At 36.9% G+C, this 24,911-nt stretch overlaps 1 protein-coding gene across 3 annotated transcripts; it reads left to right on the top strand.

Moving 5' to 3' along the window:
* The first annotated feature begins 5,608 nt into the window (after positions 1-5,608).
* LOC129271454 (coiled-coil domain-containing protein 24-like) lies at positions 5,609-24,700 on the top strand. 3 transcript variants are annotated; one of them, XM_064106687.1, is made up of 9 exons: positions 5,609-6,024; positions 8,711-9,064; positions 14,907-15,076; positions 17,023-17,093; positions 19,178-19,280; positions 20,945-21,037; positions 21,809-21,939; positions 22,700-22,817; positions 23,313-24,700. In XM_064106687.1, exons 2-9 carry the CDS (start codon positions 8,909-8,911, stop codon positions 23,707-23,709), a joined length of 1,239 nt encoding a protein of 412 aa, XP_063962757.1. In that variant the 5' UTR covers positions 5,609-6,024; positions 8,711-8,908; the 3' UTR covers positions 23,710-24,700. The 3 variants fall into 3 exon arrangements, with proteins under 3 accessions (XP_063962757.1, XP_063962759.1, XP_063962758.1); XM_064106689.1 differs by having other exon boundaries at positions 5,881-6,024; positions 8,827-9,064; XM_064106688.1 differs by having other exon boundaries at positions 5,881-6,036.
* The last annotated feature ends 211 nt before the right edge of the window (positions 24,701-24,911 follow it).

Below are 24,911 nucleotides of genomic sequence, written 5' to 3'. Positions count from 1 at the left end.
GACTGTAAAAAATATCTTTGAATTACGGTATATAAGTAGAATGATTGTAATTATTTCTCGATTTTTTCAGTAGGTTTAACTTGTCTTTCAATTTACTTGGTTTATTTGGGTTCAAAATATATAGCTTGCTTCGATTAAGTAAATCTAACTCCAATTAGGCAAAGATAATTATTACTTATAAAGTCATGTTGAATGTACTTATATTTTTCAATCAGTAACGCCGCCGCCTTATTCAATAATTCATTATCAAGTAAATGTTAAAATTTTTAAATAACTGTCATATCTATGGTGTGAAATTGTTTTGGATTAGAATGCGCAAAATATTTTATTCTCATGCAGCAGAATCAAAGAAAGAACAACATTAAATAGTCACTCATCTGAAAATTTCAGATTTCTTTTTAGGTTTGCGGAAAATGTAAATATTATTGTTAGAATGAACCGGTCGCCTATAAATATAACTGTCAGTAGTTCTCAGGACCTATCATGTACAGGTAAGTGACAATGCATATAGAGTCTAATATTTGGATAAAAGATGTCTATATAATAAGATGAAAATGATGTCACTGAAAGTGGGATGATGGGGGAGCGGATTTTCGAATCACGAAAGTCCACTCCGCCATTAAAAAAAAATATTTCAGTGATTGTTTTACTTAATTGAATTAAGTTGTTGTAACTTGATTTACCTGAATAAAATGTATTCCAAAAAATAAATAAATTTAACTAAAAACTGCTAAACTTATAAATACTTGAAAAAATTAAGGCATATTTTTTTGTCTCAATTTTATTGAGTAATTTCAAATATTTTTTTTAACAGTTTATTTCCAAAGTGTAATACTGTAGGCAGTGGCGTACCGTGGGTCACGGCATTGGGGGGGGGGGGGGGGGAGGCACCAGCAACAAGAATTGAGTCACTTAGTGCCAGGTATACTGACCTAATAGAGACATTTTAATGGCAGTACCATTAAACGGACATGTATCTCACTGATCAAATAATGCGAGCGCGAAGCGCGAGCAGATTTTTTTTAAATATTTAGACCTGAAAAGGGACATTATAAACAATTTTTTGTAATCATGATACGTACCTGTTCCGCTAAACAAACAATGCGAGCGCGAAGCACGAGCTGAATTTTGTGTAATAATTGATCCCATTAATCCATTAAGAGTATACATATCTCACCAAAATCATCTAATGCGAGTGCCAAGCGCTTGCTGATTTTGTTAGAATTACATCTTAACAAATGAATCACTTGTAGTCATTGTAATCATGATCAACATACGCATCTCACTAATCAAATATTGCGAGCGCGAAGCGCGAGCTGAAAATTTAGGGAATTCAGACCTGAAGAGGGGCATTCTAAGACTTGTTTGTAGGAATTCACTAAGACCATACGTATTTCACTATCCAAATGTGCGAGCTCGATCGAAGCGCGAGCTGAAATTTTTTGATATTCAGATCAGAAAAAGGGACATTTTAAGGACTGATTTTAGGATTTAATGAAGAGCAGACATCTCACCAATCCACTAATGCAAATGTAAGCACGGACAGGAAATGTTTTATATTAATACCTTAAAATGGGGCAATCACTTTATGTAGTCATGAAAAAGAAGCATATGTCACAACATAAAACAATAATAACTCGAAAAGCGAGGAAGTATATTTGGTGTATTGACTTGAAAACGGGAGGTTTTAGTAAAACAGGATTACATATCTCGTTAAACAGACAATGCGAGCAACAGGAACTATGAAGACATAGGCCTGAGAAAATTATGTTTCATAAAGTTATGAAAAAAAAGTTTTTTCTATGTAATATAACATAACATAATCATAATATAATATAACATTATAATGAACAATAATTTCTTATTTCCCACTACGTTTCTCTTTCTTTCTTTCTCTTTTTTTTCTCCTCCCCCCCTTTTTTGGCCAGCCGATTGGGGGGGGGGGGGGGCACGTGCCCCCCATGCCCCCCGTAGATACGCCACTGACTGTAGGGCCTATAATGGTCATATTCATCCCTTGAGAGCGATCAGGGCCCGGAAACGATTTTTAGATAGGCGGTGCTTGGGGTTTGGTCGTCAGAAAAATTGTGCTCCGTCATTTTGTTTTTGGGAGCACAATACCCCCTCTTTTTTGCTTCTCAACCTTATTTCCATGCAGGGAGTGCTGCCTATTCTTTGCACAACGCAGCACTCCCTGAAAAATCTTGCGTCCCGCTTCCCAGCGCCATGGAAAGTTGGAAGCGATTGCCTTTTTTAAAAATATAATTGTCTGATTTTCTTGGAGGAAATTTTCGTCGAGAACCAAATTTTTGAAAAAAATATTAACCCGGGATTTAAAAAACCTCATCGGATGTTGGCTTAATGCTAAATTGTATAAAATGCTTGATTGGCGGCACCGGTAGTAGCGCCAGTAAGACAGGGGCCGCGGAATGGTTTTCAAAGTGGGGGAGGCTGAGCCAAAAGGGGTGGGGGGGGGTGACCATGCTAAAAATCACAATCATATGGTCATTTTTACGTTTTTGTACACGGTTTTGGAAAAAAGTGGGGGGGCTGAAGCCCCCCCAGCCCCCCGGTTCCGCGGCCCCTGTAAGAGGGGGGGGGGGGGGCAAGTGTGGAGGGCAATAAAAGTGTTTGTGGAGGGGGGTGTCGGATAAAAAAAAGTAAATTTGAATTATTACAAAAGTACGCGAAGGTCCCAATTCGTCTATTGCCAACTCGTCCACTCATCACATGGTCTAACTTCATTTAGTCTAATGCCATTCGTCCATCAACATTTTGTCTAACAACTATTTGGTCCAATCATCACTTTGTCTAATAATCACCCGTTCGTCTATATGACAGTTTCGTCTCATAGTTGGTCTAATATCCAATTTATTTTCATTCATTTCTCCCAACTACCACAGACCATGTGGATCGTGGACGAACTGATGGTAGACCAAATGATAGAAGACGACTTGGTATTATACTTATAGACCAATTGAAAATAAACCAAGCGAACAGCGACCGAGTGAGACAGTGTTCAAGTTTTGAAGAGTGAAATATACATGTATAGAGCACATTACAGATTGAATGATTATTGAAAGCACAAACGCACTACCTGATATTATTCTACATAAATTCTTCAGTTTTCAAAATTTGGGGACGAGGAGGAAACAAAGTTAAGGACCAGGCGATGATTTTTGAGAGGGGATGCTAGTTTGAAAAAAAAAAGACAAGAAAAAAGGGGACTCGCTCACAAATGAAGGTGAATGTGGCCGGAAGCAAAAAACTAAATACATAAAAAATCCACAAGCGCCCCCCCCCCCGTAAAAAAGGGTTTCGCCTAAAAATGAAGGGGATTTTGGTTAAATTTCTCCTCTTAGGCATACCCAATCTGATTTCCAGGGGGTGCTGCCTATGCCATGATGTATGCAGCACCCCCCCCCCCCGACAAAACTTTGGGTGCTTCAGCACCCTATGCGTTTTAAATGAAATATATATCTTTTTAAATGAATATTAACAATTTTGGATGGTTTTATGTGAAAGTAAGAAAAGTAAATCATGCATTCGGAGGGCTGGGGATCAAGCTTCCTATATCTGTCCTTCCTATGGACGACTTATATCTTCATCACTTTGTTATAATACACAATGGGTATCATATATATATTTTTATCAAATTTGTATATTGAATAGAAATAAAGTAAATAATTATCTACTTATAATAATAAAATACAAAGCGCATTTTGAGAAACGAAGAAACAGTATAAAACAAAACCTGAATTTATAACAAGTTGGAATTGATTCTAAACTATTTCATTCCAAAATTTTCAACAAAATTACAATTATATCAATAATATGGGCCGAGTGATTATTATTTTAACCAAGTCCACACTCATCTAAACATTCCAACTACCAAGGCCCTGTGAACGATGGGGGTGCTGATGTAAATTTGAAAAGCAAAAAAAAAAAAAAAAAAAAAATGTTTTCACTACAAAACGGAGGTCATTTTGATCCAGAGAAATTTGACAAAAAAAAAGGTTTTACCTAAAAAAGTACCTCATTTTGCCTACATTTTTCAATTTTTCCACCCCATACCAGAAGCACTCCTACTTGCCCGCTCAGTTCCCAAGGCCATGCCAACTAAAAGTGGGAAAGAGGAGGAAGACGAGTGAATAAAATAAGATGAGGGGAAGATTTGAAGAAATACAAAAAAAATCATGTCACTAATAAAATTTTCAGTTATATAGTTTTCAATTATTTTCAGTTCGAGCTTCACGCTCGCATTATTCATTTTCATGATAACAAATGTATTTAGAATGCCCAGATAGGCCTCATATACGCACACGCATGTTTATTGAGATATATGCAGCTTATTCTTTATTTACAACATGCTTAAATTATCTAGTTTCATATCAGAATATCCAATATTTTCTGCACGCGCTTCGCGTTCGTATTATGTATGTATAGGAAGATACCCAATTGCCCATCCTTTTCATGATTTACATGGCATCCATTTTAGGTCTAAATCTCATTTTCCCCGCTCGCATTATTTCAATGTTGAAATGTATATCGTCATAACTGCAAATAGTCCTCGAACAGGTCCCTTTTCCATCAGGCTAGAACGTATATAAATATTTTCTTCTCGAGCTTGCGCTCGCATGCAGTAATCATTTACGCATCAATCTTTTTCAGGAGCTCAAACATTGCCCTGAATGTTCAATTTTCAGGACAGAATAAATCCATGAAATTTCCAATAATTTAAGCTTGCGCTTCGCCTATTTAATAAAGCTATAGTGACTGTTAGGACTAACCTTTTAAAGAAACAAATCAAAATAAACGTTTCGGGCCCACTATTGGCGAAAGCTTGATCCGCCCCTGGAAAAGGAAGACTTTCACTTTTAACGTCTTTTAACCTTTAACCCAAACCTTTAACCATTTACTTCTCTCGAATAATGTGGCATGTACGTACATTTATATAATTTCTCGAATATTGTTTCACTAGTTTTATCTTTACTAATAGGCCTATTATCTCATGTTGACAATTTAAAATTATTTCTCTCTTGCAGAATAGGCTAACTATTGTTTAGAAAATAGGGGCTATTTGGCCATAGAGGTGGATAAAATACATATTGAGAAAAAGAAAATTTAACTTATAAATAGGAGAGTTATGCATGCTCGATATCCTTTGATCAACGTCAACCTGAGAATTAAGTTGGGGATAATTATTGTATTGCCCTTCTCCTGAAAAAAATAGACAGGGGAAAAAATACATAAATTTGTTGAATATTTAGGCGTACTAGGACCATAGAGATGTATACTAATTACGCTATTAGTATATATCTTTATGACTAGGACCTGCTATTGATAGCTGCCTCAGAACTATTTCAGGGTCTTTCATAAGAAAATCGTTTTTTTTAAGAGGAAAGATTAACCAAACAGGCTGTGAAAGGAACAACGAAACAATAATTTACATAATAGGCCTATTTGTGACTGAGCTTTTATCATAAAAAAAAACACATTTCGAATATCACTATTACCCCGTTTTGTCAAAAAATATTTGGCATTCAAGATAACAATTTTTAGACTTTATTTCCTTGCTTTCAAATACTATGTTCACTTTTGTAAATTCAGTAACAATTAACTAATATTGTGGAATTCAAAGCTATAGGGACCTTGGGGACATTGAATACTTTTTGGTGTGTTTCGTTTCTGTCTCCATAAACTTGAATACGTACTTAAGTGCTGCTCTATTTAATGATGTAAATGACTTGCTGATTTGTTTGATTCCTATACCAGTATTGTGATTTATATTGGTCAATAAAGATTGAAGAAAAAAAGAGATATATGACAACAACAATAGGGACACTTCCTCTATTTCAACGCAGAGGACGCTACAACTGTGGCCATTTTGCGTTGTCAATGTAAACTACTTTCTGATTTTTCACTGAAAGGTGAATAAAAAATTACGTTTTTAACCGGAAAACCCGTTGTGACAACTTCCACTTTTGCTAAAAGAAGAACCAATATAATTTCCGGAGCAAGTCAGTAAGTATGGAAGTTATAATATTTTGAATTAATATACGTTTTTAAGTTTTAACAAAATATCAATCATTCAAAATTTCAATTCATTCGCACTCGCACTCGTAATCGTATCTCATTTTACTTCGACAATAATTCACAATGAATGAGACTGCAGCAGGGTGCGGGATCGGGATGGAGAGCGGAGCTCGGAGAGAGATGCCGCCGCAGCTCTGGCTCTGCTTCAGACCATCTCTCTTGACATTGCACTAACCTGACGTTCCAGACAGTGACGCCCGCCGTTTTGGGGCTCTCACAAGAAAAACCAGTGGGGCAAAAGTACCTCATCAGACATGGAATTGGAAATAAAAATAAAAAATTGAGTGTTGAATGGTATGGCAAGTCTGCGCAGTCCCCCTTGTCTGCGCACTCGCAAGAGTCGCATATCTGCGCGATTCTATTAAAAGAAGATACGCAACGAACACAGACTTTACACATGCAATACATATACTGATATAGCCTACAGGTATTCATAACAATTTTTGACTCAAAATAGTGGAAAAATAATGAATTTAGGGCATTTCATGTGACGGCCTCAAATTTCAAAATGCAGCCTTTCTCATCAAAATCCCTGAATCGTGTGCAAAGTGAATGAGTGCGCAGACATGGGGTATACCCAGTTGTTGTGTGTCCGGACAGGTTGTGTGTCCGGACGATCAATTTTAGAAAGTCATTTTGAAAAAATTACAAGCGAAGTTTCATCAATTTTTAGTACAAAACGTTAGGAAATATTATAAAGAACAAAACAGAAGATGATTACTAGCATTGAATTCATATTTTTAGTGTAATCCAAAGACAAAAAAGAAGGCTTCAAAAAGATCAAGTGTCCGGACACCCGACCCCCCATCCTACCATTTTTTTTTTCAATCTGAAAATGACTGCCCGAGGTGTTTTCAAGAAAATCCTATATTTTCTTTCATTTTTCAATGAAAAATTTGGTACACTTACTCATAAAAATATATAAGGAACATTATTAACTGAAAGATTTTGTGAAATAAGAAGAAATTCATGTTAAATCTTAACTCAAATTGTTAGGTGCGCAGACTTGGGGCCCACCATTATACTCCGAGTCAGAGTCATCACTTGTCAGATGAAAGTTTTATGCGTATGACTTCTAGTATTCACCGGGGACTCGGGCCCAGGGTTCCGTAACATTGTAGAAAAATGTTCTACGATCATTGCTAAGTTTAATACGGGCCCCGGGACAGGTTCAATGCAAAATTCTAAGTTCAAGACTTCTTCAAATTTCGACTTCAGTTCATGATCTTCCACACTCAGGGCGCGCTCAGTCTTTTTTTGTGTGTAAAACTATAGTATGAAGAAGGTGGGCCCCATGTCTGCGCACCTAACTAGACCTATATCTATCTAAGATTGAACATAAATTTCTTTTTATTTCACAAAATTTTTTAGTTGATAAAGTTCCTTATATTCTTAAAAATTATGAGTACCGTAAAATCTAAAAAATTGAAAGAAATATGTGATTTTCTTGGAAAAGAACCCCGGCCAGTTATTTTCTGATTGAAGAAAAAAATGGTGCCCCATGTCTGCGCACCCATTTACACATGATTCAGGGATTTTGATGAGAAAGGCCGCATTTTGAGACCGTCACATGAAATGCCTAAAATTAGTTATTTTTCCACCATTTTGAGTTGGATTTTTTTATGAATACTTTTTCTATGTATTGCTCCTGTAAAGTTTATGGTCGTTGCATATCTTCGCGCAAATTTGTGTCTGCGCAGACTTGGGCCCTTTGGGGGACCTTACCATATCCTTCCTCAGCTAAGGGAATTCTTATTCATCATCTGTACGGGAGTGTAGGTACAAGCTGTAGTCCTATAAGTTTCTTGGTAGTAACTAGTAAACATTTGACCTTAGTGGAGGAAGAGCACAGGAGAGAGAGAGAGATCATGATGCATAATTAAGAGTCTAGAAGGTCTAGATCCATAAAAGTACGGGTGTGGATATCAGACTATTTCAAAATGCTTTTTTTGACCAAAGAATCTAACTTGTGTTTAGTTGGCGGAGTACAGCAAGTCTGCATATATGCTGACTCAACCCAAGACAAGACTATATCTAATTGTTTTTATTCTTGATTATCGGAGATCCACCCAGTGCGATTCAAAGTTATTTTGAATTATAAAAAAAGGCATTCTTCCTGTGAAATGTAATTTACAGTAACAATGACAAGTTGGTTGTCGATGCATTCCTTAAAGTTTTAGTATGATTTAAGAAAAAACTTTGAATCACAAATTGATGGGTCATTGACCGAAAGCTTCAGTGTGGATTGTTATACAGTAGTTGTTCTGCTGAACTACATGTACACTGTATATCTTGTTTCGCTACACCTCCACGTGTAGGAGAAAACCCCCCCCCAAAAAAAACTCCTTTAAACAGAGAGAATTTCTAGCTGTCTAGTTGTCAAGATGATGGAGTAAAGAATTGATGTAGATCTTCTAATTTATGCAATGTTTTGTTTTATTTCAAATTATTAAGTGAAAAATTAGGAACTGTTAACCCCATTAGTCTTCAACACGTTCACTGGGTCCATAGGCATCAGTGCCTCCTAGGGTCAAGTCCTCGCCCCTCTCCCCCATGGGACCGTCTGCCACTGCTCATGTTACCATTATTGTTGCTTTATTGTTTGATATTACAGCTCAGTCTATTGAAATCTCCAGCAACCAAGTGGCCATTCTCGCAGTAACACCACAAAGGGTATAATCAACTAAGCCGTCACGCTCAAATCGCCATTCTTGCTTATTCTGTATGAAGATAGCAATATCATGAACATGCCCTCTGTCTACACACCAAGGACACAGTGATTTCTTCATGCGTGAATCAGAGATGTTCAGACATGGAAGATGTGAACGCTAATATGATGGAGGCGTACGAGAAGCCCCTCTCCCTCTGGCGTTTGGTGGAGGAGTTGGTGTCTCCCGGAGAAAGACCGGACATTCGAGATATCCTCGGTTCCTCCCTGATTGAGCAGAGTCTGGAATTGCACGAAGAGGTATGGTATTTGATATAGATGTACATGTAGGGCCGAGTCAAACCAACCAGTCTACCTGTGACCGACAGATGCTGCCGGTTCTTTCATAGAATTGTGTTGAATAAAATTTGTGTACAAATTGCTGCAGAAATGGACTAGTTGTGGCTGTTACATGTACCTTTTGAAATCAAGCTATATCTGGATAAAGATTACTTTAGGGCATTTTCACGGTAACTGACATTACACGGCACAATGTTTTCACACCTTTCATTGTGTGTACCTCTAAAACAACAAATGATGGGAGTTTGCTTTTGATAGAGTTAATAAAGGGAACTTTGCTGTATACTCTGATACTAAGTTTTCCTAAGTAACCACATTTTTTTACGCATCAGCAAGCAAAAATGTGTCGGTAACTGCAGAGCTGCCAACCATTACATTTTTGCCGTAATCATTACGTTTTTTCATTAAAATTACGGCATTATGGTTTTTCTTTTCAAATTACGTTTTTTTGACAATTTTGATAATGTGTGTACATAATTGTATGTATGTGTAGTGCGTGTTGAGCCCGAGATGAGCCTGGTACTTGCGCGTGCGTAGTCGCCCGCCGGCCGGTTTTCCAACGCACTTTAATAATTTGATGGCGCGCGCGTACATACGTTTATAGTTGAACATGCGAGCGGCATGCATGGCACGAATCGCGATGTATAGCGACTGGTAAATACGTCTGTAAGGATGATGACGTCATCCAAGATGGCAACTTACGATGACCAACGAAAGGATCGAAGATGATTATGTTTTGATCATCATTTGAAAGGAAATAGCAGTAACTGCGGTCTTAGGTACGATATTTCTGAATTTTATATATCTTATCTTAAATTTGCATGTAATTTCTTTCCTATAAAGTGATGTTTTATTTAAAAAAAACGATCCGAAAATCGGATTTCCGCCGAATGATAGATCTAACGCAACTGCTAATACGTTGTCTTTACGCACGGGCCAACACTCTGTCTGGTTAATTTTCATCAACTCGTATCAAACAAATACGATAAATTCGGCTTTGAAAAGACCTGGAAAGCTCTTCATTGTCCCCTGAAGTACTAATTCTTGGTGATATTCAACATTTATTGATAGTTTCATATGATTTATACTAGAGAGATGTCCTACTGCTTTTGGAATTCTTTAAAAAAGTCGGCACTGTAGCATTCAGTTTAGCAGGAATGGGAAGATTTCTTCCCCGGTTCTGGCGGCCTAGATGTCTGCTCTATAGTGCTGTCACTGCTGGGGATGATTGAGTGTGCGTGCAGTGTGATTGAGGCTGAGCTGTGTACATCGTGAAGTGATCTACGATGGGACTTTTGTGGAATGATTTCAACTTCTAGATCTATTTGAATTTTAGATTAGATTGATTTATGAATAATTTTTTTATATTTGTGGAATGTTACATATGTACATCCATTTTATGACACTTTAATTTTAAAGGGTACTGTTTGGCAAAAACAATGTTACTTGGGAAGAGAAGTCTGAATTGATGTGAACTTTTTTTTTATTTCTCTTAGTCTACAATTTGGTAGTTTGTCAGGAAACTCAACACAAAACAATGTATTATTTTAAAAGTGGAAAGGTAGCCCCAGAAAAACGGAGCCCTAAAAATGTTCACCAGAACTGATTTTGGTGCCCCTGAAAGAATTTTTTCTCGACAGATCTTTACTCTGATAAGCATCATAAGGCATGTAAGGAAGTGCCGGAGTAGGTTGCACTACAAAATTAAAGTCCTACTTGTCTTTTTGAAAAATTTGCCTTGGTGCCCTTTTGACTAGAATAAAAGTGGCCTTCATGCCCTTAAGCATGGCGTTGATGCCCCTTGAAATTTTGGGGCATCCAAGTCCACTTTGCCGGTTGCCCCAAGCTGAAAGTGCCCTTTTAAAAATGGCCTTTCCCCTCTCAATTCTTAATTCGAGCCCTGCTACTGACTTAATTTAAGTTGGTAGATTTTGTCAAAACAGGCCCAAGACTAAGGGTCCAATTTGTAACACTAGGTTACTTAGCCCAGACTAGGCCTAGAGATTAATTTTTTTTTATTGTTCACTGCATACATACTTTTTGCATTGGATATTTGTCGCGTGTGGTTTTAAGGTTCGTTTTAACACATTCCTTTTTTTTGTTGGAAATTCCTTTTTTTGGCCAGATTGATTCCTTTTTTTGCTTGCACAAGGTTGGCAGCTCTGTAACTGACATTACGCAAAAAGACATGCAATTTCAGGGTGTTCATTAAAATTGAAATATCTCATGTCCCGAAGTAGATAGAGTAATAATTTGAATATGTAAATATACCTCCGTTACTAGGTTAAGATGTGTCAAAATATTAAACAATTCGTTTTTGTCTTTTGGGGGCTATGATAATTTTTCCACAACCATGCTGGTAACTGACATTACGGTAACTGACATAACACTTAATTTGCCATAGAGATAACACATGGAAGTCAAATGTGTGGAATCATTGCATTGTATCTTCTGTGCAGGGCTTCACATGAAAGTGAGCTTGATGCGGAAGTATACCCGAGTTTCTAGGAACATTTCAATGAAAAAAAAAATTATTTTTCTTAATTCCTTTCTTGAACATTTTTATCATTACTTGTCGGTAACTGACAATACATATTAACATTTACCAGTGCTATATGATTTTCAGGGGCATAATTTTCTTGGTACTTAATATATGTAAGGCTTTTTAAAATAATAAAAGTTTCATAATATTTCACATTTTTAATTATCAAAAGATAAGAAATGTATGTTTTACTTACTCGGGGGGGGGGGGGGGTCATAGCAGCTACATGTTTTCCTATAGTAATTTAATATTGCATTGACTGTACACATGGATTTTTCTGACTATACACCCATAATATATATTCATCAGTTTATATTGACTTTTTAAACCTTTTCCTTCTCCAACCTTCCCCTCCCCTCAAAAAAGGCAAAATGAATAAGGGTCTCCTCCCCTAGGCTACACGTACCCCTCCCCGAATCTCATGCAGCCATGTAGTTTTATTGATTTCTATTCTGGTCAGTGCAAGCAATGCTTGTTCATATCTGTCGGTTTTCAATTCTCTTCATAATTTGTTTAATCATTTTCTTTGCTAATTTCTTTTTTAACCTGTCAACAAAAAATAAACTCCAGCTTCTAAGCTGATACTGAACTATTTGTAAATTAAAAAAAAAAAAGTTTTAGTAGATCCATGCAACATTGATCTGAACTGTCAAATTTCACTTTTCATCTATACTTGTAAACCAAAAACAAAATTGTATCACACATCCACACCTGTATAAAAACCAGGAATTTACTTTTAGCGAGGCAATGCTCAAAAGAATCCTGGAAACTAAAAAAGGGACCCTGGAAATCCCCTTCATCACAATGTTAAGCTTAATTTTTTTTGCATATTTAGGCAATAGGTTGGGAATAGTACCCCCTACCCCCCCAAAAAAAAAACCAAACAAAAAATTGTCTGATACAAACAATTAGGTACTTGGTAAGTGCATGTACAAAACAATTTCATAGTAATTTTTTTTTTTGCACGATGGGAATGCAACTTCCTTCATAATTTCATATAGTATTCCTTGTGAAATATACCTTTTAAAAGTCAATAGCAAGCTCCTTCTGGTGAGACTTTTAAAGTGAAAGACTTAATAACAAGTATACAATATTTCTTCACCCTAAAATTGACCACATATTTGCATTTGGTAACCAACGTTTTATCATGGTAACTGACATTACATCTCGGTAACTGACATTACATTTTCCACTTGGTAACTGACATCACATATATTTAATGGTACCCTATGGCTTCATTGTTAATTGTTAATCTTTAATTTTGGTGCAGAAGGGAGGGGTGTTACCTAGAGAGGAAATCTACCAAGTTTCATATAATATATCCTCTTTTCCAGGAAATGAGAAAAAAAGTTCATGTTTTCGGTAACTGACATTACATACCATATCACATACTTCATCAATGTTTTTTTATCAGATAAATGAATTACTGGTGTTTCTTTCTGTGGGATTTTAAAAAGTGTTATAATAGCAAGCTAAATCTCAGGCGAAAACATCATGATCAAACCTGTTCTTTAAAAATCTGTCAAAACAAAATATGTATCAATATACTATTTTCAACACTAATTTGTATCCATACTTTGGCAGCCATTTTGAAATAAAAAATGGCTGCCAGAGTCAGAAAAATGTTTGTCTCAGAAACTTCAGGTCTTGTTTTATTAAAAACCATAAAGCATTTGACATGAATATAAACTTGATTTTTTTGCCTCTGTGTCCATCTGTGGTGAAAATGCCCTTTATCAATCTCACAGATGCAAAAATGAAATGTACCTCTCATTCCACACCTGAATAAGTTTGAAGCTTGATAATAAAATCTGTGTACAAATGCTGCATAAATGGACTAGTTGTGGCTGTTACCTTTTGACATCAAGCTACATGTATATCTGATAAAGATTACTTTATCAATCTCACAGATGCAAAAGTGAAATGTAACACTCATTCCACACCTGAATAAGTTTGAAGCTATTTAGGTTAGTGTAATATTTGATTTTAGGCAGACTGTGATATATGAACATGTAATGATGATAGTGATATTGATATTGCATAAAAAATAATTAACCCTTAGCCTCCTGAATTCTGTAATCCTCATGTAGGCTTTGATACAGGGACAACCCGGTTCCAGTAGACAATTGACTAAAACTTGCCCTCTGCACTTTAGATACAGGTCTCCGAGACTATTACATATGAAAATAAGTCATTCTTTTAATTTTGCTTGAAGGATGATATAAATGAACATAAACATACATGAACACCAGGGTAAAAAATCACACATTCCCCATTCACTTCAATCTACTTTAAAGGGGAAGTTCAACCTGACAAAAATTTTATTGTAAAAATTGCAGAAAATATCATGAAAAATTTTTGGGAAGGTTTGAGGAAAATCCATCAAAGAATAAAAAAGTTATTAGAATTTTAAGTATTTGATTTGTGATGTCATATACGAGTAGCTTTTCTACATATCATATTGTAAAAAATCAATGAAATGTCGTTTTCTCAGAAAATTGAAAATGGTTTTTACTGTAGGCCTACCTTCAGTATATCGTTTAGTTTAGTTCATCAATAGACAAATAATTTCACAACCGCTATTGAAAAGAAAACAAAAATAAGTCATCACAAACCATTAAATAATTGAAATTTGTGCATTTCATATTCATAACATATATGGGGCAGCTGCTAATTTATGATGTTACAAATAAAAAACTTCAAAATCTAATAACTTTCGTAAGCAGCTTTCCTACATATCAATTGGTAAAAAATCAATGAAATGTCATTATCTCAGAAAATTGAAAATAGTTTTTACTGTGACATTTAGTTCATTAATAGACAAATCAATTCACACCCATTCCTGAAAAGAAAACAGAAATAAGTCATCGCGAACCATTAAAAAATGAAATTAATGCATTTTATATTACATAACATATGGGGCAGCTGCTCGTTCATGACGTCACAAATAAAAAATTTCAAATTTTAATTACTTTCTTAATATTTAATGGATTTTCTTCAAACCTTCGCCAATATTTTTACATTATTTTTTTCTGCTATTTTTGCAACAAATTTTCGTCAGGGTGAACTCCCCCTTTAAAGTTATCCAATCTTGCAGATTATGCAATACCAGTAGTTTGTGAAAAGTAGCCTCCCCCCCCCAAAAAAAAAGAAACTGCCTGATATACATGTAGATGTGCTGGCAAACTACACATTGGGGCCGCAAAAAGCGAAGCTGAACTCAAACATTTTTGAATGGTTTTATTTACTTGACTTCACAAGGTGGATAACCTTCTAAGCATATGGCAGGACTATCGGGCGGAAACGGACGACGACATCCCTGCGTCTCCTGTCAATCTTCTCCCGGAACCTCCCGGGATGAGGGAGAATCTGAAGACCCACATCAGGATGCTGCTTGAGTGTGTGCGGGAGAAGGCGAAGGAGGAAGGAAGGTAAATGAATGGTTTATTTCCATTTTGTATTCACCAAGACCCATTTCTGGAAAATTGCTGGTTTTGGGCTGGCCCGAGACCAGAACCCCATCTTACAAAGAGTTAGGAATACGATTGATCCAATCAACCTCAACTATAAGGAAATCCATCAATGTCATAATTTTCTTCTACAGGATATTTGCACATAGTGAACAAAGAGAAACACCCAATTTTCAAGAAAATTAAAAATTTATTAATATCCATTATGATAAAAAAATATTTTGAACAAATATGCCTTTTAGGTCTTGATGTTTCTGGCTTTCAATAGTTGTGGTTGATCAGATCAATCGCAATATTTGTCAGATGGGACCCAGTTTCAATCTTGTAGACATTTGTGGATTAGTCTCACGATCAGACCTGGTTTGGAAGAATCTGTTTACATCAAAGCGTTCTTTCCTCCCAGATAGGTCACAGAAAGTTTGTTTCAAAACTTTCTAGGAAAAATCTAGGAAAAATCCAGAAAAATGTCAGTGTTCTCCCTGACTGAGCCTCCCAGGATGAGAGAGAAAATGTGAAGATGCACAGGAACTTGTATTTACATTTTGAAATAATTTTTTTTTTTACTGAGGAAAAATCATTTATTGAAAAAATAGAAAGGAATTGTTGATAGAACACAACTATTAAAAGACTATTCAGTGTATGCAGTGCTTAGAAACATTGTATTAAGTGCTATATGTTGCATATTATCAGTATTATTGATAAAACTAGACAGAAAGAACACTGGCAGGTCAAAGGATAACTGGATCATATTGGCATTACATAAGATAGTTGTGAATTTAAGATCTAATCTCTCAGTATGGTGCAAAGTTCAGTTCATTCTGCACCAGGGATTTTAGGATAATTACTTTACCCCCTGAATATTGTACCATCCCTCTGTAATATCACAGGCTATGTACAGTGTACCATGGGGGGAGGGGGGGGGGAGCGAAATGATGGACTGATTGCATGGATACTAAGGCCGGAATTCACAAAGGTGGTTTTGAAAACCCACGGTTGAGTCCATGGTTTATGCATATTTCATGTATAAATAATATTTTACCGCGTATATTAAAAAATGTCCAATGCTGATGCGTGCTTTTGTCCCAGTGCGCCAAATTGCCGCCTGTTGCCGTGGTTACCCACGCTATTTTATTCATGAGTCCACTCTTCAAACAGTGGACCCATGAATAAAATAGCGTATCTAACCATGGTAACAGGCGTCAATTTGGCGCACTGTGACAAAAGCGTGCATCAGCATTATACATTTTTTATACACGTGCCCAATATGCGGTAAAATAAGCACAATTTATACAGGAAATCTGCATAAACCATGGACTCAACCATGGGTTTTCAAAACCATGTTTGTGAATTCGGGCCTAAGTGTTTCTTTCTTATCTATTGAAGATGAGTAAGGGCTTAACCTAAAAAAATATTGCAATATAATGCAGTTGAACTCAAACTAATGTTAATCTGATTTCATACATGCTTCAATGTGAAATCTATTGCAGCCATTAAAAGAAAAAAATAATGGAACTTATTTAAAAATACATGACATAGATGTGTGGGGTAGCTTATTGCATGCGTTGTAGCATTTAAAAAAAATGTTATTGTTATTTTCTTGGGCTACTTTTCCCAACCTACTGGCTGAGATCTGCAACATTGGATAAACTTTGATATTGCAGGGAATGGGAATTTTTTAGGGTTCTTTTGACCAATTTTTTTTTGGAGGGGGGATGAAATCACCTGAGCCCCCATGTTATTTGCTTGTGATATTTGTCATAAGATCAGAATGTGAAAATATATTCTTTGTTGGATTTTCATCAAACTTTCCTAAATATTTTCCTCTTGTTTTCTTGTTAAAACAAACTTCATCAAGGTGATTTTTTATAAGCATGCAATTTCTAAATAGACTCTTTCATTTATTACAGAGACGTGGATGGCCTTCTTTCAAGACACAACAGTGATATCTTGGACTATGTCAATGACGAACTGCCAAGAAGTAAGAAACATCAACACTTTCTATTATTACATGCCTGTGTACAAATCACTTTGCATGTACCTTTTCAATATTTCCCTTTTTTTTTTTTTTTTTTCTCTCTTTAGTTCATTGTATATGTATGTTTTAATTCAATGTGAGGTTTATATCTTTCAGGCATGATATTCTCCCGACTAAAATCGGAATTCCGAATTAAATTTTTTTTGTTTCAATTGTTTTTTCAGTTTTTATTGTTATTATTTTTTTACGTGAAATCCTTTGCCCAAGAATATTCTCATGCTGTTTTTTACTGTTTTTTTTTAAAAGTCAAATGATAAAGCTATCATGCAGACTCACCTTGAAAAGTCACTTTCGATTTCACTGCTATACAAGAGCTTGTAACCCGACCGGGGTGTCTTGGACTTTGGCGAAGACTTAGCCACCCTTGGCTACTTTTCAGATTTTCTTTTCGGAGGGGAATATTATGCCTGTTCTTTATACCTGAGCATAAAACTGAAAATATATTGTTGATGTGGTGCCAGTAGATACATTTATGTATAGATATAAGTGAAGAATTTATTATTTTCTAATGACCGTATTTAGTTTGATTAGTGTTATTATAATATAATGGTATTAGTTCAGTAATTGAGACACTAGGTTAAGAGAGGGTGTTTTTTTTTTTGTCTTCAAAGGTAAAATGTAACTTTCACAAAGAATCAGTGGATGTAAAATTAGTTCAGTGTCTCTACACTTCTGTAAAATTTGAATATTTGATGGTACTCTAATGTCATTTGCATGATTATCTAAATACAAGGCCTTTCAGCAGTGTATTAAAAGTCTATATTTTGGTCTTTGGTCTGCATGATGGGGGGGGGGGGGGGGAATCACTGCCATTGGACAATTGAAAGCATTTGTGAGAATTAAAAAAAAACATGGAAAAGGGGTGTAATGAAATTGGTATTGGTGGTGATTTTTTTAACTGATTGCTAAGAAAGCATGAATGTTTGTAAGCAAGCAACCAGAGGACCGATGGCTTAAGGTCCTCTCCGAAGGACCTGGTACTGAGGATTAATGCCTTACCAAAGGGCACTAGTGCACCAAGTGGGAATCGAACCCGGGTCACCGGAATACGAATCCCCCGCTCTACCGACTGAGCTATCGCGCCTCCATCCCTTTGTAGAGTGTGCAAATCTCGGACACCTGCATAAAATCTTTCTTTAGAGTGTCGTAGTGGCCTGCCCTTGAATCCTTGATCAGACTGCCTTTTTATCAGGACAATGTCCAATGGCAGTGACCCCCTGGCCCGTATTCTGATAGCAGGTTTAACTTAAACTCAGGTTTAAAGTTGTGGTTTTAGCATGGATAGCCAATTGTTACATAAATCACTAACAGTAGAGATATCATACTTCAGCTCATTTGGCTCTCAAATCATTCATAATTGTCTAGGAAGTATAAATATATTATTGCCTTCACCATCGATAAATCAGGAAAGAGCACAGGAAACATACAATTTAATAAAAATTTTGATACTTTTGGCTTCCCATACTTAAACCACAACTTCAAACCTGAGTTTAAAGTTAAACCCGACTTCAGAATACCGGCCATTGTATGACTTGTGTGTCAAATATCAGAGCCATGTAATGAATGATGCACCAAAATCTCCCAAATTTCCCATAGGCATTACAGTTCATTTGCATGCCATATTGCATGGGCTAATGGATAATGATTGAAGTTTTGATGGCCTCTCTTCGTAGGTTACCAAAAATTTACTTTATTTGTTAGGGCCAATATTGCGCTCTTCTCCATTCCTGCAATATTCTCTAACTGCAAAATTTCCCATTGGCATTATCATTATTGTTCAGTGTCATGCCATATTGCGTGGGCTAATGGATAATGATTGAGGTTTTGATGGCCTCTCTTCGTAGGTTACCAAAAATTTATTTTATTGTTAGGGCCTATATTGCGCTCTTCTCCATTCCTGCAATATTCTCTAACTTGTGGAATATTCCTTGTATCCCATTCTGAGCCGCCCAAAATATTATAATAATTGAACCTTTGCTAAAGCTTCAGAGAGGTTTTAAAGTGCTTTATGATTTTGTTCCTCGTAGGTACTAGTCCAGGACTAGGCTTCCAGAGACCTGGTAGTTCTAGGAGCAGTAGAGATGGAAGAGAGACCCCCATGAGGATGACACCAAGCAGTGACAGTGATGGGTAAGTCTGCTTTATAACATTTATTTAAAGGGAAAGGAAAGTAGCTACAGCAAACAATAATTTCATGAGAAAGTCTATAAAATCAAGGTTAAATGCCACCATATAAATGATAGATCTAGATCCGGTACATTGAAATAAACTTACCTTTGTGAAATCATGTGATCGTAGCTGAAAACAGATAATTCTAATGATCACTAATACAAAAAGGCATGTGTGGGACAGTATTAATATTGCTTCAAAAAAACCTGATATTTGATGGAATTCTGTGCTTATTTTGCTCATTTCTCAGCAATTACGCATTTTCTTCCAGAGCTATTTGGCACATTTAAAAAAATTTATACACACAAACACTTTGGTGGTAATTTCAATGGATTCTGTTGGAACTTATTTTGAGATCGTTACCACAACTGGTATTTATGGAGTTGATAATTATTTGCTGACCCTAGACTTTGTGAAAAGCATTGGAAATAGCCTGTCGCTGAGACGTCTTTTGGAGGGAAAAAGCCTGATGTCCCACTAGGCGGTGCTGCACCAGCCCAAGTTTGCTCATTCTCGAGATTTTAGCCCAATCGGCCCTCTTTGCAATTAATCTCGAGATTCAAGAAACCCCGTCTCCACCATCGCAAGAAGTGGAATTCCTGCTCGAGCGAGGCATCAATGCATTATGGTCTGGCGCCGTGAATAAATAATCCCGAGTGCGTCTGCACCTGCGAATTAGCAGGATAATTCGTAAAATAGCGCGCTATTTTGCACATAATCCCAAGTTGACCTGGGATTGCAATCTCGAGATTAATCCTACGAACTAGCGCGATAATTACGTCTCCATTACAAATAATCTCGAGATCAGATCGGGATAATTTGCCGGATCAGAAATAGCGCGCTAATTTGAAAACTCGGGCTGGTGCAGACGGCCCTAGAGAAACTCTTAGGCTACTTGAGCTTGAAATAATCACTTTACCATTAGGCAATATCCTGTGCCATTATAATGTCGTTAATGTCGTTATAATGTGGACATAAATCTCATTCTACTCTTGGTGATTTATATCCGAATGGTGTCAGTTCCCCATGAAAATACACGATAGTATCCCTTTAAAGTTGAGAGTTGTCATGAATAGTTAATGGTTATGATGATGATGATAATGATGATGATGATGGTGATGATGACGATGGTGGTGATGATGATGATGATGATGATGATGATGATTGTGGTGATGATGATGACGGTGATGATGATGATGATGATGGTGGTGATGATGAAAATGGTGGTGATGATGGTGATGATGATGGTGATGATGATGATGATGTTGATAGCAAAGATGATTATGATGTTGAGAATGTTGATGGCGATGATGATAATTGATAACAATATACATTGTATATCTATATTAGCACACTCTCCATGTCCATGTTCATATGTGGATTCAAATATGAATTTAAAAGAAGAGTTGAGCTTTTATGTTTGTTGATGGTAATAATACCGCAATGATGACAATTTACAGCAAGGTTTGGTTGATTGCAACTCTTTGTAAATTGCCCGGGTCTCCATCTTTACACCTTATTGCATTCACTGAAAGCATGCATGCTTATACAATGCAGACATTTAAATGTAAATTAAAGAGATTTCTGATCTTCAACATCTTTCTTCCTTTTACGATTATTTTCAGAATGTCAGCCACATCAACAGTCAGTGACCAGGTAGATGCTGTAAAGGACCAACTCAACATACTACGGATAGATGAGGTGACAAACCAACTCAGGTAGGATCATCTTTCTTTTAAAGGCAGTTACAATAGTATTCTACTTTTCTGTTGTGCTTACCACATCGGAATGACGTATCTAATTAAGCTCTTTACAGAAATACATTAGGCCTGAGACGAGTACCCTTTTTGTCATTTGAATGTTCACCAGGGTAAACAATCAAATGGTTCGAACCATCAAGATTCAGAAATCACTAAAAAGTAGACCTACTTACAGCTCAGAAAGAAATGTATTTCAGAAATATGGTTATGGTAGCAACCTTATACCATCTGAAAACAGTCTAATTCCTGAATAGAACTCTTCCTAGGCAAAGTAAGGTTGTTCCTTATGTCACATTTCTAAACTATGGCTTTTTCTGAGCTGTCTTCTAATTTTTTAGATATTGAGAGAGAAGGTTTTAACAGCAAAGTGGCAATTTGTTTCATTGCATTAACCTTGCAACCTTGCAACGTGGAGCGTTGTGGCCCAGTGAATTAGTCTCCGGACTTTGAAACAGAGGGTCGTGGGTTCAAATCCCAGCCATGGCGTAATTTCCTTCGGCAAGAAATTTATCCACATTGTGCTGCACTCGACCCAGGTAAGGTGAATGGGTACCTGGTAGGATTTATTCCTTGAACGCTTTAGCGCCTATTAATATGGCGGCTTAGCTACAGCCGGGGTAACAATATACCAAGTATCAAAGCGCAGTTGAGTATATGCACATAGTAACTGCGCTATATAAATGGACATATTATTATTATTATTATTATTACTCTTTCCTTCTTTGATAGATCCATGTTAGAGGATGAGATCTCCCAGCTTCTCAAGGATTCAGTATTCCTCCAGGGATGTCTGGAAGATGAGAGTGATTACAGGAGTCAGTCCAGGATGTCCATAGTCAGCAGAGAGCCTTCAATACAAGGTAATCTTGCAGAGCGAGCTACTTCCTCAGTTTTTGACCAGTGCTCAAGAATCTAGGCACACATATCCGTCTTGGAGTGAAGACGTGCGAGACTTGTTTTACCTATGTGTAGGGTAGCGTATTTATATTGTAACAGCAATTTATGGTAGTGAATCAGAAAAAAAATCTTGTGCGACCAAGTTCTTCATCAGTTTTTGCTCATTGGATTTGACACATACTGTACATATGTCTTAGAGTGAAGATGTGCAAGACACATTTTCAAGTGTGTTGAGTACTGTGTGGACATGGCAAGTGCATATTGCAATAATCCAGAAAAGTATTGCGGAGCGATTACCTCTCTAGTTTCTCTAATGATCATGCACATTAGCTAAACACATTCATCTTTCATTGGTGTGTTCAGAGCTGCCAAGTCGTACTGGTTTTCAGTAATTATTACTGAAAAATGGAAAAGAATACTGACCAGTGGTTTCATGCAAAATACTGATTTCTAAAGTTTCAGTTTTATGTGTTGTCCTATGGTCTTTCTCTGAAAATACTTATTTCTTCACCAAAATACTGAAATGTTCTTATTTAGGTTGGCATCTCTGTGTGTTGGATGTTGAAATGTTGACCCTACGTATTAAGCACCATAAAAAGTGGAGTGATATACCTTAATTGTTAAAAATATTTGAAACTTCAGAAACTATCACACAAAATGTGATGGTACATTGTTTAATGAATACATTTGTAAACTTTATTATTTGTTTCATCTATCTTGTAGAATTGAAAGAGGAGAGAAAGAAATTGGAGAAAGAGGTTCAAAGTGCTCCGCCCCCAACCTCTGTTGGTGTCATGAATTCCGTAAGGACACGGAACAGAAGCTTGCCAAACTCGCCTAAGTAAGTCTTACAAAGTTATTAAACCCTTTGCAGCACATTTAAAGGCAGTATGCCACAGGCATTTTGATCAATGCCAGCTTAAGATCTAAACTTCACATAAAGACCCGGATCCTCACCATTGGTGCAACATTTCGATCTTGTAGTCTGAAGATATCAACCCAATACTATGATTAATATTTTTCTTTTAATCTTGTAAATATTTACACCACAAAAATGGACCAAGAATTAAATGTTTAAAGTATGCTTCCAAACATTCTTGTTCTTACAGTAAGGATTGACTTTATCATTTTTTAAAAACCAAAATTCTAAAGATATTCCAAATTGTTTGATGGAAGGGTTTATATATGAAGACTACCCTAACATACAGAGGACTATGGCTGGATATTCACTCAGAATTCAGTTTTCCTATAAGGGGAGAATAATTGTTTTTGTACATTTTCTCACTAAAAATGTCTTAAAACTCTCAACTGGTGTTCTATTTATCTTTCATTACAGTCGGAGACTTCCAAGTCCTCTTAGTCCGACATCTTCTGGAAGTGCCAAGCTCCGTCCATCACCTCCTCCATCGGCCGGTAGCGCTGGGAGAGTTGCGCCTGTCAAAGCAATCCACAAGATGCCACCGTCCCGTCGTGCCACCGACCCGGACCTCTCCCAAGAGACAAACTCAAATAGAACTAGCAGTGCTGGCACTAAGCCGTCAATATCGTCCAGGAGCGAACTGTCAAACAAACCGAGGTCCCCGATCTCGAGCTTGCGCGGTGGCGGGCCGGACTCGCCGACGAGGATGCAACCGTCGCCACCGTCTTCGGCAAGGCCTCCTGCGGGAAGGTCCGGCAGCGGGGGATCAGGGAGGTTCAGGCACAGGGTACTTGAAGCAAAGCAGAGTAGGTGATGTCACGCTTTAAAGACATGCGCAGGATGAGTGTGCTTGCTCAAGTCTCATGCGAAGTCGGAATTAGATGCTACAAATGCGTTTTATCTCGCTCGGATGTCAGAAGAAGTTGGAATTTGCTGATTCAAAGACATGTACAGGATGCTTGACCATGTTCAAGTCTCGAGAGAAGTCAAACTTGATGATTCAAAGATGTCCTCAAGATGTGTGATCCTGCTCGAGTCTTTGGAAAAGTCAGAATATGATGCTTCAAGGACATGTTCAGGATGTGTGTGATGCCACTCTTAGCTACTGATGAGGTCTGAATCAATATCATCTGGTAACATCAAACTCAAGGGTTCTTGAATGTGTGTGTGTTCAGATGCAGATATTTACAAGAGGGGACTGTCACTTCCCCAAAGAAGGTATTCTTACTTGAACTGTTTGCTTTTGGAAATAAAGACAGACAGTTGACCCTACTGGTCACGAGCACGTCCAATAGACAAACTCACTCTCTGCCAGCTTATGTAATGCCAGATTGATTGCCACACATTGGTCAAGTGGCTTTAAAGTGTAAAAGTCCATTGCAGTTTCTTTGTCTAACGGAGCCTAGTCATTACTACTTTTTATGTAGGTTAGGGATGCACAGGGTACCAAGTGACCATTTCACAAAACTTAGAGTCAATAATTTTCACTATCTCATTGTTATAAGCTACTGCAAACCAATGCATCTGATTGGCTGAGAGCAAAGAAGTCGGTGAAAATCACTGACAAAACTTTTCATGAAATGCCCCCTAGAAGTTAAGAGCTGGGGATGATGAGCCATCTTAAATGGATAAAATTTTCTTTGTATGCGGAAAAAAAAGCCAGCATACATGAAAGTCCATACCGTGTAATCGTAGGACCATTTTGGATCGAGTCAAGCAATAACATGTGTATAAAGGTTGAAGTAGGAGGAGGAAGGCACCTATCCCCACAACAACATATCAAATGAATGTTCATAAAAGATAAACTTTTGATTAATTAGTCTTATGATGTATGCCGACTACATTGAGGATAATCTGTTTCTCATTCTGTTTCTCACTTGCACCAAAAAGAGATTAGAATATATTTACAGTATGGTCCCTATCATAGTAAAGATCAAATGCCAGGATGATTTCTGATGGTTTTAAAAAAAAAAAGGTATATTGTCAAGACTATTCTAATAGTCATGGGTCTGTGGC

Source organism: Lytechinus pictus, chromosome 11 (genome assembly GCF_037042905.1).
Source record: "Lytechinus pictus isolate F3 Inbred chromosome 11, Lp3.0, whole genome shotgun sequence".
Taxonomy (NCBI): domain Eukaryota; kingdom Metazoa; phylum Echinodermata; class Echinoidea; order Temnopleuroida; family Toxopneustidae; genus Lytechinus; species Lytechinus pictus.
Note: the sequence above shows the minus strand (reverse complement) of the source record. Positions and strands in the feature narration are given on the sequence as shown.

Excerpts from the sequence above, each read along its gene's own strand:
- LOC129271454 (XM_064106687.1), top strand. The coding sequence starts at position 8,909 with ATGGAAGATGTGAACGCTAATATGATGGAGGCGTACGAGAAGCCCCTC. Across the intron at positions 15,077-17,022 it reads AAGGCGAAGGAGGAAGGAAG|AGACGTGGATGGCCTTCTTT; the intron begins GTAAATGAATGG and ends CATTTATTACAG. Across the intron at positions 21,038-21,808 it reads GAGGTGACAAACCAACTCAG|ATCCATGTTAGAGGATGAGA; the intron begins GTAGGATCATCT and ends CTTCTTTGATAG.